At 46.3% G+C, this 12543-nt stretch overlaps 2 protein-coding genes across 3 annotated transcripts in view; both read left to right on the top strand.

Moving 5' to 3' along the window:
* Nucleotides 1–4500, top strand: part of LOC141091752 (RNA-binding protein 45-like) — a 29778-nt gene extending 25278 nt beyond the window's left edge. The window contains exon 10 of one of the 2 annotated variants that reach the window (XM_073577446.1): nt 4368–4500. The gene's annotated coding sequence lies outside the window, so the exon portion shown is untranslated. Of the gene's footprint in view, nt 1–4144; nt 4280–4367 lie in introns of those variants that run through there. The other variant, XM_073577445.1, reaches the window with a different exon arrangement.
* On the top strand, nt 4374–6574 carry LOC141091754 (microtubule-associated serine/threonine-protein kinase 1-like). Its single transcript, XM_073577447.1, has 7 exons — nt 4374–4500; nt 4692–4857; nt 4974–5072; nt 5306–5428; nt 5568–5677; nt 5771–5927; nt 6148–6574. Exons 1-7 carry the CDS (start codon nt 4432–4434, stop codon nt 6243–6245), a joined length of 822 nt encoding a protein of 273 aa, XP_073433548.1. The 5' UTR covers nt 4374–4431; the 3' UTR covers nt 6246–6574.
* Nucleotides 6575–12543: the final 5969 nt, after the last annotated feature.

A 12543-nucleotide genomic window follows, 5' to 3' on the forward strand; every position in this document is an offset into this window, starting at 1 on the left:
ATTTGAAGGTAAAAAATTCCAATTGATTGTAGGTATCTTGTTGTTAGAGCCTGAAGCTCCCGAGTCGCCCTGGCATTCACTCCGCATTTAGTTCTCCTGCTTCCAGCTTGGCAGATTTATTTTACGTTGCTGTCATTTTCTCCTGGGCACTTAGCAATTACCAGCCAGCAATTTGTCGGGAAGCGTTTGATTACATGATGAAAGTGTTCGGTCACGTCCTGATTATCCCCATTGTATCCTAATTAGTAGAATAACCATGTGGGAGGCCCCCGCCCGCGTTCATCAGTGTCAGATGTTACAGGTTGCTACTTTCTGGAATACCCCATGCTGAATGTTAGCTTCTTCTGTAGCCAAACGATCTGTGGTGATATCTGTAGCGGCACGATCAGTAGTGATATGATCTGTAGCGGCACCATCAGTAGTGATATGATCTGTAGCGGCACCATCAGTAGTGATATGATCTGTAGCGGCACGATCAGTAGTGATATGATCTGTAGCGGCACGATCAGTAGTGATATGATCTGTAGCGGCACGATCAGTAGTGATATGATCTGTAGCGGCACGATCAGTAGTGATATGATCTGTAGCGGCACGATCAGTAGTGATATGATCTGTAGCGGCACGATCAGTAGTGATATGATCTGTAGCGGCACGATCAGTAGTGATATGATCTGTAGCGGCACGATCAGTAGTGATATGATCTGTAGCGGCACCATCAGTAGTGATATGATCTGTAGCGGCACCATCAGTAGTGATATGATCTGTAGCGGCACCATCAGTAGTGATATGATCTGTAGCGGCACCATCAGTAGTGATATGATCTGTAGCGGCACCATCAGTAGTGATATGATCTGTAGCGGCACGATCAGTAGTGATATGATCTGTAGCGGCACGATCAGTAGTGATATGATCTGTAGCGGCACGATCAGTAGTGATATGATCTGTAGCGGCACCATCAGTAGTGATATGATCTGTAGCGGCACCATCAGTAGTGATATGATCTGTAGCGGCACCATCAGTAGTGATATGATCTGTAGCGGCACCATCAGTAGTGATATGATCTGTAGCGGCACCATCAGTAGTGATATGATCTGTAGCGGCACCATCAGTAGTGATATGATCTGTAGCGGCACCATCAGTAGTGATATGATCTGTAGCGGCACCATCAGTAGTGATATGATCTGTAGCGGCACCATCAGTAGTGATATGATCTGTAGCGGCACCATCAGTAGTGATATGATCTGTAGCGGCACGATCAGTAGTGATATGATCTGTAGCGGCACTATTGATTTAAAGTGACATGATCTGTAGTGGCAGGATCTATGGCGGCACGATCTGAAGTGATATGATTTATAGCGACATGATCCGTAGAAATATGATCTGTAGCGCCACGATCTGTAGCGATATGATGGCTCTGTGTTTGGAAACAGAACCTGTTTTCACTGTTGGATACAGTACGAGGTCATCGTCACTTGGGATCGCAGTAATTTGCAGAGCTGGCATAGTATAATATTACTAGTGTGCTTAACCCTCTAATATTACACGGATATTATGCTTTATTGATCCCGCTTAATTTCAGAATATTTAAAACACTATTTTAAATCCATTTCCAAAATGTAGAGAGAAGGGCTGGGCTCTGTAGATGTAAAGAAAAAAACAAAAAACATTGGATAGGGTCAGCTATGTATCGATCGGTAATAGACATTCACTCAACAGCTTGTTCATGCTGCGTCTTTGCCTCGTTTTTTCCCACTCAACAAAATGCAGTATTTTACAGCACGGGCAAAGAGATTGAGATTTCTGACATCGCCACACACTGCGTATTTTTTCCTTGCAGATTTGAACCATAAGGTTTTTGCAGTGTTTCTCTCCATTTAAATGAATGGGGGGGAGAACTCACGTATTTTAAAGGGAACCTGTCACCAGAAAACGCTAGTACCCTGCAGATATGGGGTTAATAGACAGGTTAATAGCGTTACTTAGGCCTCTTTCACACTTCAGTTTTTTGCATCAGTTATAATCCGCCAAAAAGGCGGACAAGCGGATCCGTTGTAAACTGATGTGAACGGATGGCACAGGATCCGTTTTCAGACGGATCCTGAAAAAGAAGAAATTTAAAGGAATCGCTGGCGAGAGAGAGAGAGAGAGAATTTTTTTTTTTGTCCGGCACCCAGAAAGAAATTCGTGTTAAATCAGTGTTTGCAGGATCCGCCAGAGAAAAAAACGTTACAAGCTCCGTTTTGAAATTTTTGAGGATGGTGACGGACAGCAACTTTTGGCGGATCCTCACAAAAAACGGATGCAACGGACAGCAATCCGTCACAATCCGCCATTAATGCAAGTCAATGGGAAAAAAACGGATCCTCAAAAAAAAATTGAGGATCCGTTTTTTTTAAAAACCTGGCGGATTGTGACTGATTGTAAAAAACGGAAGTGTGAAAGAGGCCTAATCTGCTTGAATCCTGCACTTAGCAGAACGCCGCAGGGGGGAAAATGAACTTTATTCCTCCCAGCAACTTTCCGGTTTCAGCCACAGGGGTGGCATCGTCACTGGTTCAGTCACCGCTCAGTATATAGAGAGCAGCAGCTGTATCCCCACTACCCCTTGCCGGCACTGACTGACGTCCAGATCTAATGATGAGCTGCTGTCAGTCGGTGCTAGGGGCGTGGTTACAGACGCGGCTCTATAAACTCAGAGCGGTGACTTAACCGGCGCCATCCCATGACTGAAACCGGAAAGCTGCAGAAGGGACTAAAGTTTATTTTCTCCCTGCAGTTTTGAGCTAAGGGCAGGTTAGGAACGCTATAATAACCTGCTGATTAACCCCATATCTGCTGGTTAATAGCGTTTTGTTCGTTGACAGGTTCCCATTAAAGGGAATCTGTCACCCATATTAAGTGATATCATGTAAAGATATCACTAATTTGTGCATCCCATAAGGATTCTATTCAGGCTTTTGACTGCCCCCGACCCCGCACCTTTGAGGCATAAATACCTTTTTTAGCTTGTTGGTGTTGCATGCAAATCGCCGCTGTCCGGTCCGATGGGCGTGGCTTAGTGGTTCCCCCCCCCCCCACCTCCTCAGCTTGCTTCACGTAATGTTCGTCTGTGAATTCCACAGACACCGTTGGTTTTCGCGCTTGCGCAATGTAAAGGCCCCGGCGCCTGCGCAGTATGCTTTGCCCAACTGTGGGCGAAGCATAAAATCGCTACTGCGCAAACGCCAGTATTTTCCAGCGCGGTCTATGCCCCGGAAATCTTCATATGCAGGACACACTTCCGGGGCATAGACCGCACTAGAAAACACTGGCGCTTGCGCAGTAGCGATTTTATGCTTCGCCCACAGTTGGGCAAAGCATACTGCGCAGGCGCCGGGGGCCTTTACATTGCGCAAGCGTGGAAACCAACGGCATCTGTGGTATCCACAGGCGAAGATTACGTGAAGCAAACCGAGGAGGTGGGGAGGGAGAAGACCACTAAGCCACGCCCATCGGACCGGACCGCGTCGATTTGCATGCATCACCAACAAGCTAAAAAATGTATTTATGCCTCAATGGTGCGGGGTCGGGGGGAGTCAAAAGCCCGAATAGAATCCTTATGGGACGCACAATTTAGTGATATCTTTACATGATATCACTAAATATTGGTGACAGATTCCCTTTAGGCTGTGTGCACACGTAGCGATTTTTAAGCGTTTTTGCCGCGATTTTCGGCGCGAAAACGCTTAAAAATCGTGTACAGAACGCCCCCCATGCATTCCTATGGCATTCCGCACATGCTGTGCTAATGCTGCGCTTTTTTCCGCGGCGGAATCGCATATGACTCATATTGTTAGGACTTGTCCATGTGGATGGTTGCATCCCCACCCAGCATTTATTGTAGATATTAAGGAAAGTCATTGATGTGTGATGTCCCTGTATGTCCGCACTGAGCTCGTCTGTATCTCCAGCTGTAGACCAGTTGTGGCATCACTGTATATGGACGACATTTCACCGTGACCTCAGACCAATATTCTGTGCACTATATATGCATTATATCTGTATATATTCTCTCCTGCTCCGATGTCTCAGCTCACTTCTCATGATACATCTTGGTGATCTGCTCTATAAACCCCTCACCGCTCATATTTCCTTTCTTCTATAGGTGGAGACTGTGCGTCCCTTCTAAGAACCAGGGGTCATTTATCTATCCCCTTGGCCCGCTTGTACTTTGCAGAAACAGTTCTTGCAGTGGAATACCTGCACAGCTATGGTGTGGTGCACCGAAACCTGAAACCGCAGAAGTGCCCCCTATAGTGTAATAAAGAGGGGAGTTATTATTTATGATCACACGATCTGTGAGCCTAAAACCTTCTTCTCTTTCACAGCCTCCTGATTACAACTGCTGGGCACATTAAAGTCACTGATTTTGGGCTTTCAAAAATTGGTATCATGATACCAAAAACCAACACCTATAAGCAATCAGCGAAGGACATCTCCAGAGAGTTCAAGGACCGTGAGGTTAGCATCACTTACTGGAACTTAGCTTGTTCTTTACAAATCTCATCACTATTGTCTCTTCTCTACGTTCTTCATTTCTGGAGAACTTCTCCACTTCTATTTGATATTCTGTCACTGTGTATTTAATGGTGAGAACTTGTCTTAATAATGAGTTTCATCACCTCTCATCTGGATATTCTGTTGGTTTCTAGAATTGTGGTACCCTGCATTACATGGCCCCAGAGGTCATCATGAAGAAAGACTACGGAAGACCTGTTGACTGGTGGTCAATGGGGATCATCCTCCATGAATTTCTGATGGGATCTTTACCATTTGATGTGGATTTCATAACTGAGCTTAAAAGATTGATTGTCATGGGTAAGTAGAATGATCCGATTTTTGCTTTGACTGGTTACATTGGTTTAGTTATTTCCTTTGCTGCACCTTACAGTCCAATACAAACGTTTTATTTTCTGTAACTTTCTATATAACAGCAAAAATACCTTGGAATCACAAACGCCATCCACCCCGTAAGGCTAAGAACCTCATCACTGAGCTGCTCCAAAAAAATCCTGAGCAAAGACTTGGGACAGGTAACAGATATAATAGTATTAATATTTACTTATTACACTGAGGACAAATCGTTCATGTCCATGAGGGTCAGCACTTCTCTTTCTGCTCGCCTATTTCTAGTTCTCCATACTGTGACTTTCTTTCTATTTCCTTCATGTTGGCTCAGTTACGTCATTAGTTCAGATTAGGATAAACTGTTCAGATATTCAGCAGTTTCTGACAATGTCCTCATCAAATTTTTTTTTTTTTCCAGGTGGAGCATTTGAGATTAAGGATCATCCATTCGTGAAAAAATTAGATTTTGACAATCTTCTAAATCAGAAGCCAATGTATATTCCTCATCTTTTGTCAGATGTGGACACCAGACTCTTTATCAGTAAGTAGAAGGAGACATCATCTAGACTAAGTTGTTGTTTGTCTCATCTTCCTTAATATGTGACATCCGGTTCGGGGATGAATTGTGACTGTGCTATATCCAAAACCTCTCGTAACATTTCATTACCTATGTCTTGTAGATCACGCTACTAGAGACATGCCTATGGTCTCAGAGAATGAAGAGGACACAAGTGAGGACAAGGACCTTGACTTCCAAAATTTTACGTCATCCTCTGGAAGGCTTTCTAAAGTGAATATATGACCAATAAATCCAGAATATGTAAAAAAAAGACATCTCAAAGTAAAAAAAAGTTTTTCATATCTTATTTTTTCCCTTATTTAGCTTTGCACCATCGCTACCATCACGATGAACAATGAGAATTCAAAGTCCCATCCAGAGTGTACCCAAGCATCAAATATTGAGATAACAAATTCTGCAATAAATCCGAATGCAGAGCAAGAAAGCCAAGAAAATGTAAAAAAGGGGAAAAGAAGAAGAGGTGAGATTGAGAATCATGTCCATGTTGTGTGATGTCGGTCAGTGAGAAGAATTCATGTGTCATCTGTCAGTGATGGGATTATCACATGTATGATGGTTGGTGATGATCCCTGACCTCTGTGTGATGAGATTCCTCAGCTGTCTGGCCACTGTGACCCCACAGAAGTATCATGTTGTATGGAGTCCCATCACTTACATTGCATTTACTTCTATTCTCATAGGTTCCATCTTCCGCCGGATCTTATCATCCTGCCGGCGTGGATTATCCAGGGCTGCCAGCGTGCTTACATGTTGTTGCCGCTCCCCTACAGACATCTAAAAGACGGGAAACCTCCACATCCAGCGCCCTGAGGTCCAGCAGTTACACCATCACTGCTGGAGAAGTATAGAAGGACCTTCATCATCTAGCTGTGTCCTTTTGTCACATCTCTACCTGGACATGCATAGCCTCTGTCACCAGGCTCCGCGGTATCCATACTGGACATCTATGGCCTCTAACCAGGCTCCGCGGTATCCATACTGATCACCTGGTATCTGACCCCGGCTGTCTATCAGACTATGATTTCGTCTATTGATTCAGTTCCTGGTTTTCTCCCTCCATTATCATTTTATCCTATTATTAATAAAGAAAATATTCATTAAACTTTACTCTGCATTTTGTCAATTGATAAAAATAATATATTAACACTTCTGTTATAAAAAGCAAATATACGCAGACAATATGTATCCATATTTATATATATTGTATGTATATACTGTACTTATGCTGTGACGACACAGCATTTAATCTTAGTTATGCCAGACTTGTCTTTCTTCAGTCGGTCAAGAGACATAGACTATTGTTCGTACGAGTCAGAATGTTGACTCTTGAGTTGCATTTTGCTGCAGGTTATTATTTGCTATTAGTGATGAGCGAGCGTACTCTGATAGTTGTTTGATAGACAATCCCTCCCTCCATGTGTTATGACTGCCTAACAGCCATGAGACATGCAGCCACGGCCACTGGAACATCGTATTAGAGCACAAATTACTAAAATATGAGGGGCCTGGAAGCCTTTCTTGAAAAGTATAATGTTACAGGATATATGTACTAGATTCCTTGATAGGGCGATGATCCAGGGAACTAGTCTGATTGCTGAATATGGAGTCGGGAAGGGATTTTTTTTCCCCAATGGGGAGCTTACTGTTTGCCACATGGGTTTTTTTTACTTCCTCTTGATCAACATGTTAGGGCAGGTTAGGTTAGGATATAGGTTGAACTAGATGGACTTAAAGTCACAGCTGCTCTAATCCCGAAGTCACAGCTGCTCTAATCCCGGCGAGCCAGCGGAAAAGTGAGACTCTATAATTTGCACCACCTTGGGTATTTGCTGGGACTGTTCTATATGTTATTGTCTGTTGTTGAATCAGTAAGGTATTGCAACACTGTTTACCTTCACCCTGTGTTGTCTGAGTAGTACTCTGACCACCGGAAAAGGAGAGTGGGCGTTCAATGGGATGAGCCCATGCGATCTCGGACCAGTGGACAAGAGCACCCACTAACCCACATGTCTTCACATTTGATGGCAGCAGTGGGATATTACTGAGCCAGGTGGATCCAGGGGAGCTGCAAGGGACTGATGTTCATAGACACCGTCCAAGGGCTCCACAACCAGGGAGGCATATATAAAAACCCTGCAGACCATAGGTGAGGCCTACACAATAGGTTTCAGACGGCACCATGTCCAACCCAATCACCTCTGCCTTTTGAAGAGGACCAGAGTGGATGGTTAACCGCAACCAGAAACTGCAACTACAGGAGCTATGCCAGCCTTGATGGATTGAATACAAGGCCACATACACTCGGTCAGATTTTATTTAGGAATTAGTCCGTTGGGTTGCCCAGAACATCTTGGATGATGACAAAAACTCTGCCGTATGTCACCTATGATAAGGTGCGAGTGCTTAGGATCGGTGTAATGGCGGACCCTCACAGTATTTAATATATAGAGTAAAAAGGTTGAACCGCACCTCACAAATGTCAAAATCTTATAGACAAAATTTCAGAAGCGCACGTCAAAAACCAGGGACTCCAACCTGGGAAAGTTCCATGTCAATAAAAAAGAAGACAGCGCCTCAAACCATGGTGAAAAAATAAGCCTTACATTTTATTCTACCTCCTCACAGTTTTTAGTCACTGCCGTATGTCACATGTAATAAGGTGCGAGTGCTTAGGATCGGTGTAAAGGTGGACCCTCACAGTATTTAGTCACCGTCGTATGTCACATATGATAAGGTGCGAGTGCTTAGGATCGGTGTAATGGTGGACCCTCACAGTATTAAGTCACTGCCGTATGTCACATATGATAAGGTGCGGGTGCTTAGGATCGGTGTAATGGTGGACCCTCACAGTGCTTAGGATCGGGGTAATGGCAGACCCTCACAGTGCTTAGGATCGGTGTAATAGTGGACCCTCACCGTGCTTAGGATCGGGGTAATGGCGGACCCTCACCGTGCTTAGGATCGGGGTAATGGCGGACCCTCAACGTACTTAGGATCGGGGGAATGGCGGACCCTCGCAGTGCTTAGGATCGGTGTAATGGCGGACCCTCACCGTTCTTAGGATCAGTGTAATGGCGGACCCTCACCGTGGTTAGGATCGGTGTAATGGCGGACCCTCACAGTGCTTATGATTGGTGTAATTGGGTCGCCCTCGCACACCCAGGGCAGCGGGGTACTCGGTACCGGGCCGGTGTCAGGCGGGAATGTGTCACAGCAGCGGTGACCCGGTCCGTGGCCCTGGGCACCCAATATCAATGGCGGTGATGTTAATGGTGTTAAAGTTTATTAGAATAGTTTGTGACGCCACCCGTGGTGTTTGGCCAGTAAGATGTTACGCCAACGCTGCATGCAGATCCGCTGGGACTGATGTAGTGCAGCAAAGATGGTATAGCTCCCCACAGGTGGAGCTGTAGTCCCAGGGCAGTGTAGGTGCAATGGATGAGGAGAGGCGCAGAATGGTATGGAGGCTGGTACCCAGGTGTAGTGGTGCGGGAATAACTGGAGGACACCAGAGTATGCGGTTCCAAAGCTTTACTCACTGTTTGCAGTTCACTCAACTGCCTGCCTCCGTACTGTGTTCTCCAGGTCAGGGCTCCAGCCAACCTCCAGACAGGATAGGGTTCTCCCTTCCACACTCCGCCAACATGTACCTTACTGAACGACTCCTCCAATGCGCCTTTAGGTGCGAAGCACTCCAGTACTTAGTTACCCTGGAATGCCTCTCTCTAGGTGTTCCTAGTCTTTACTTGTATGACAGACAGCTGTAACCTGCTTCGGGGACTCCTCACTGCGTCCCGGCTCTCTATTCAGTTGCTGTTGTGTCCCAAGTCTATGATGGGAGCAAGGCGCTAGCCGCTCACTACTTCTCCGGTGTCTGTTGCCGGACATAAAGATCCAATCAACCTCGGGGACCGGGCCCCGGCCTTTGCGCTCTCTGGACTGGAAGGGTTCCCTCTCTTTCTCAACCTGCATCCCACCGTCCTTCTATTCTCCTTCATTCCGATCTGTTCTATCTCTCTTATGGAATCTGTAGTCTCCGGTCTACGTCTCTTTCTCCTTCTCTTACTTCCTTAGGGAGCTCGTTCCACTAAGACCAGTCCTCAGCCTCTCCTGACTGACTGCCTTCCTCCGCCTTGAGCTCCTCTCAGGCTGACCTGCTATCAGCCTGCTCTCTCTCAGACCCTCGTCTGACTGACCTCCTTCTCTGGGACTCACCCCAGACTGAGCTTCTGTCAGACTGACTTGAAATCCTACACCTTCCCTCTCTTTTATATCTAACTCCACTCGCCTCTCCAGCACCTCTCGTGTTACGAAGCCAGGGACCACAAAAGGCACCCTATGACCTTTCCAGCATAAAGCTTGGATGGGTCCCTGCTGAACTATCCTGTGTGTGGGGTGCAGGTGTTGGAATGTGGAAGGAGTTCCCACCTTACCTGGATGGTGGGGCACTACACCTTAGGAGAAGGTGCAGTACCTCTGTGGCGACTGAAGCCTCAGGGGAGCCACATAATGGCGGCCCCTTGCAGTGCTTAGGATCGGTGTAATTGGGTTGCCCTCCCAGGGCTGTGGGGGGTACTCGGTACCGGGCCGGTGTCACAGCAGCGGTGACCCGGTCCGTGGCCCTGGGCGCCCAATTAATAGGGGAAGTTTGAATGGTAGAATGTAATTAATGGAATAGTTTATGACGCCACCTGTGGTGTTCGTCAAGTGAAATGTTGAGCCGACGCTGCGTGCAGATCCTCTGGTGCTGGTGGGGTGTTGCAGCCAAGATGGTGAAGCTCCCCACAGGTGGAGCTGTAATCCCAGGGCAGTGTAGATGTCGGGGTAGAGGAGAGGCACAAGCGGTGTAGAAGCTGGTACCCATATGTAGCGGTACCAGGTGTGTTGGCGCAAGAATCAATGGAGGACACCAGGCTTGTAGTTCCAAAGCTTTACTCACAGTCTGTAGTACACACAGGTGCCCGCCTACGTGCTGTGTCCTCCGGGTCAGGGACTCAATCAACCTCCACTCCAGATGGAATGCTCCCTTCCAACGCTCCGCCAACATGTGCCTTTCTGAACGTCTCCTCTTATAGTGCCAGTACTGAGTTACACTGGAGTGCCTCCTGACAGATGTTCCCAGGAACTCTACTTGTACGGCACACAGTAAACCAAAGAAAAAATGGAATCAAGAGCAATGAATAAAATATAAGATTTTTTATTTATACTCAGTAGAAACATACAATATGTACATAAAAATATCAAAAAAATATATAAATAAGGGAATCAGTGACATCCAATTAGCACATATGAAAAAGGGTCAAGGCACTAATGTGCCCCCCCCCGATGAAGCAAGAAGGGAAACGCACGTAGGGGTCCCGCTGTCCACATATTATAGAGGTTGGTACTTCCCAAATTGAATATGAGGCATTCGTTCATGAAATTGGCTATTTCTCTCCTTTATTTATGCTTATACCAGTCAACAGTCTCGCTCACTGGTGGTTATTATAACCCTATAACCCTATCTGCGCTATGCACTTTAATGGGAGACGCTGTTTATCATTATATTTAAAAGATAATTAAGAGAAAGCATATGCACTATGCACTTTATAGGAGATGTTATTTACCAATACATTTAAAAAGATAATCTAGAGAGCCGATTCTGTTATTGTTATCCGCCTGTACGTATGGATTAACATTAGTGCCTTGACCCTTTTTGATATGTGGTAATTGGATGTCGCTGATTCCCTTATTTAGTTTTTTTTTGATATTTTTATCTACATATTGTATGTTTCTACTGAGTATAAATAAAAAATCTTATATTTTATTCATTGCTCTTGATTCCATTTTTTCTTTGTTTTGCTTATAGCTTTAGTGGATGAGCTCAAGTATTGATAGCCGTTTTTGTGGTATTTGTACGGCAGACAGCTGTAGCCTGCTTCGGGAACTCCTTACTCCTGAGTCCCGGCTCACTATCAAGGTTGCTGTTGTGCCCCCAAGTCTTAGATGGGAGTAGTGCATTTACAGCTCACTACTCCACTCCTACTCCTACTCCTACTCTGCTGTAGGACCATTACTATCCATACAACCTCGGGGACCGGGCCCTGGCCTTGTGCTTAGAACTTCTAGGCAGGGTTCTTCCTCTAACCCACGTCCTCTGTTCCCTTTTACTCCTACGTTCCATACTAGTGTTTCCTTCTTATGGAAGATCAGGTTTCGTTTCAATGTCTTTCTCCTTCTTTCCTTTCCCATGCCAGCAGACCCAGGTCACTGAGATCTGCTGCAGCACCTCCTTCCTCCATCCCTCTCTCTCAGGGATCTTCTTTCCTCACTCCTCTCTGAGTGACTCCCTCTCACTGACTGACCTCAAATCCTAACCCTTCCTGCTCTTTTATGTATTCTAACTCCACCCGCCTCCCAGCACGTTTCGTGTTCCAAGCAGGGAGCCACCAAAGGTGCTCCGCTACACTCCAAGCAGGGGGCCGCAATGTGGCTTTGCTGAACTACTGTGTTGTGTGGGAAGCAGGTGTTGGAGCGTGGTCAGGAGCCTCCAACTTACCTGGATGGTGGGACACCACACCTCAGGAGGAGGTGCAGTACCTCTGTGGCGACTGAGCCTCAGGGGCGCCACATAGTGACGGACCCTTGCAGTGCTTTGGATCGGTGTAATGGCAGACCCTCACCGTGCTTAGGATCGGTGTAATGGTGGACCCTCACCGTGCTTAGGATCGGGGTAATGGCGGACCCTCGCAGTGCTTAGGATCGGTGTAATAGCAGACACCCACCGTTCTTAGGATCAGTGTAATGGCGGACCCTCACCGTGCTTAGGATCCGTGTAATGGCGGTCCCTCGCAGTGCTTAGGATTGGTGTAATGGCGGACCCTTGCAGTGCTTAGGTTCGGTGTAATGGCGTACCCTCACCGTGCTTAGGATCAGTGTAATGGTGGACCCTCACCGTGCTTAGAATCGGGGTAATGGCGGACCCTCGCATTGCTTTGGATCGGTGTAATGGTGGACCCTCACTGTGCTTAGGTTCGGTGTAATGGCGGACCCTCGCAGTGCTTTGGATCGGTGTAATGGCGGACCCTCACCATGCT

The sequence above is a fragment of the Dendrobates tinctorius genome, unplaced genomic scaffold (genome assembly GCF_039654945.1).
Source record: "Dendrobates tinctorius isolate UK_male_01 unplaced genomic scaffold, ASM3965494v1 ptg000056l, whole genome shotgun sequence".
Lineage (NCBI taxonomy): Eukaryota > Metazoa > Chordata > Amphibia > Anura > Dendrobatidae > Dendrobates > Dendrobates tinctorius.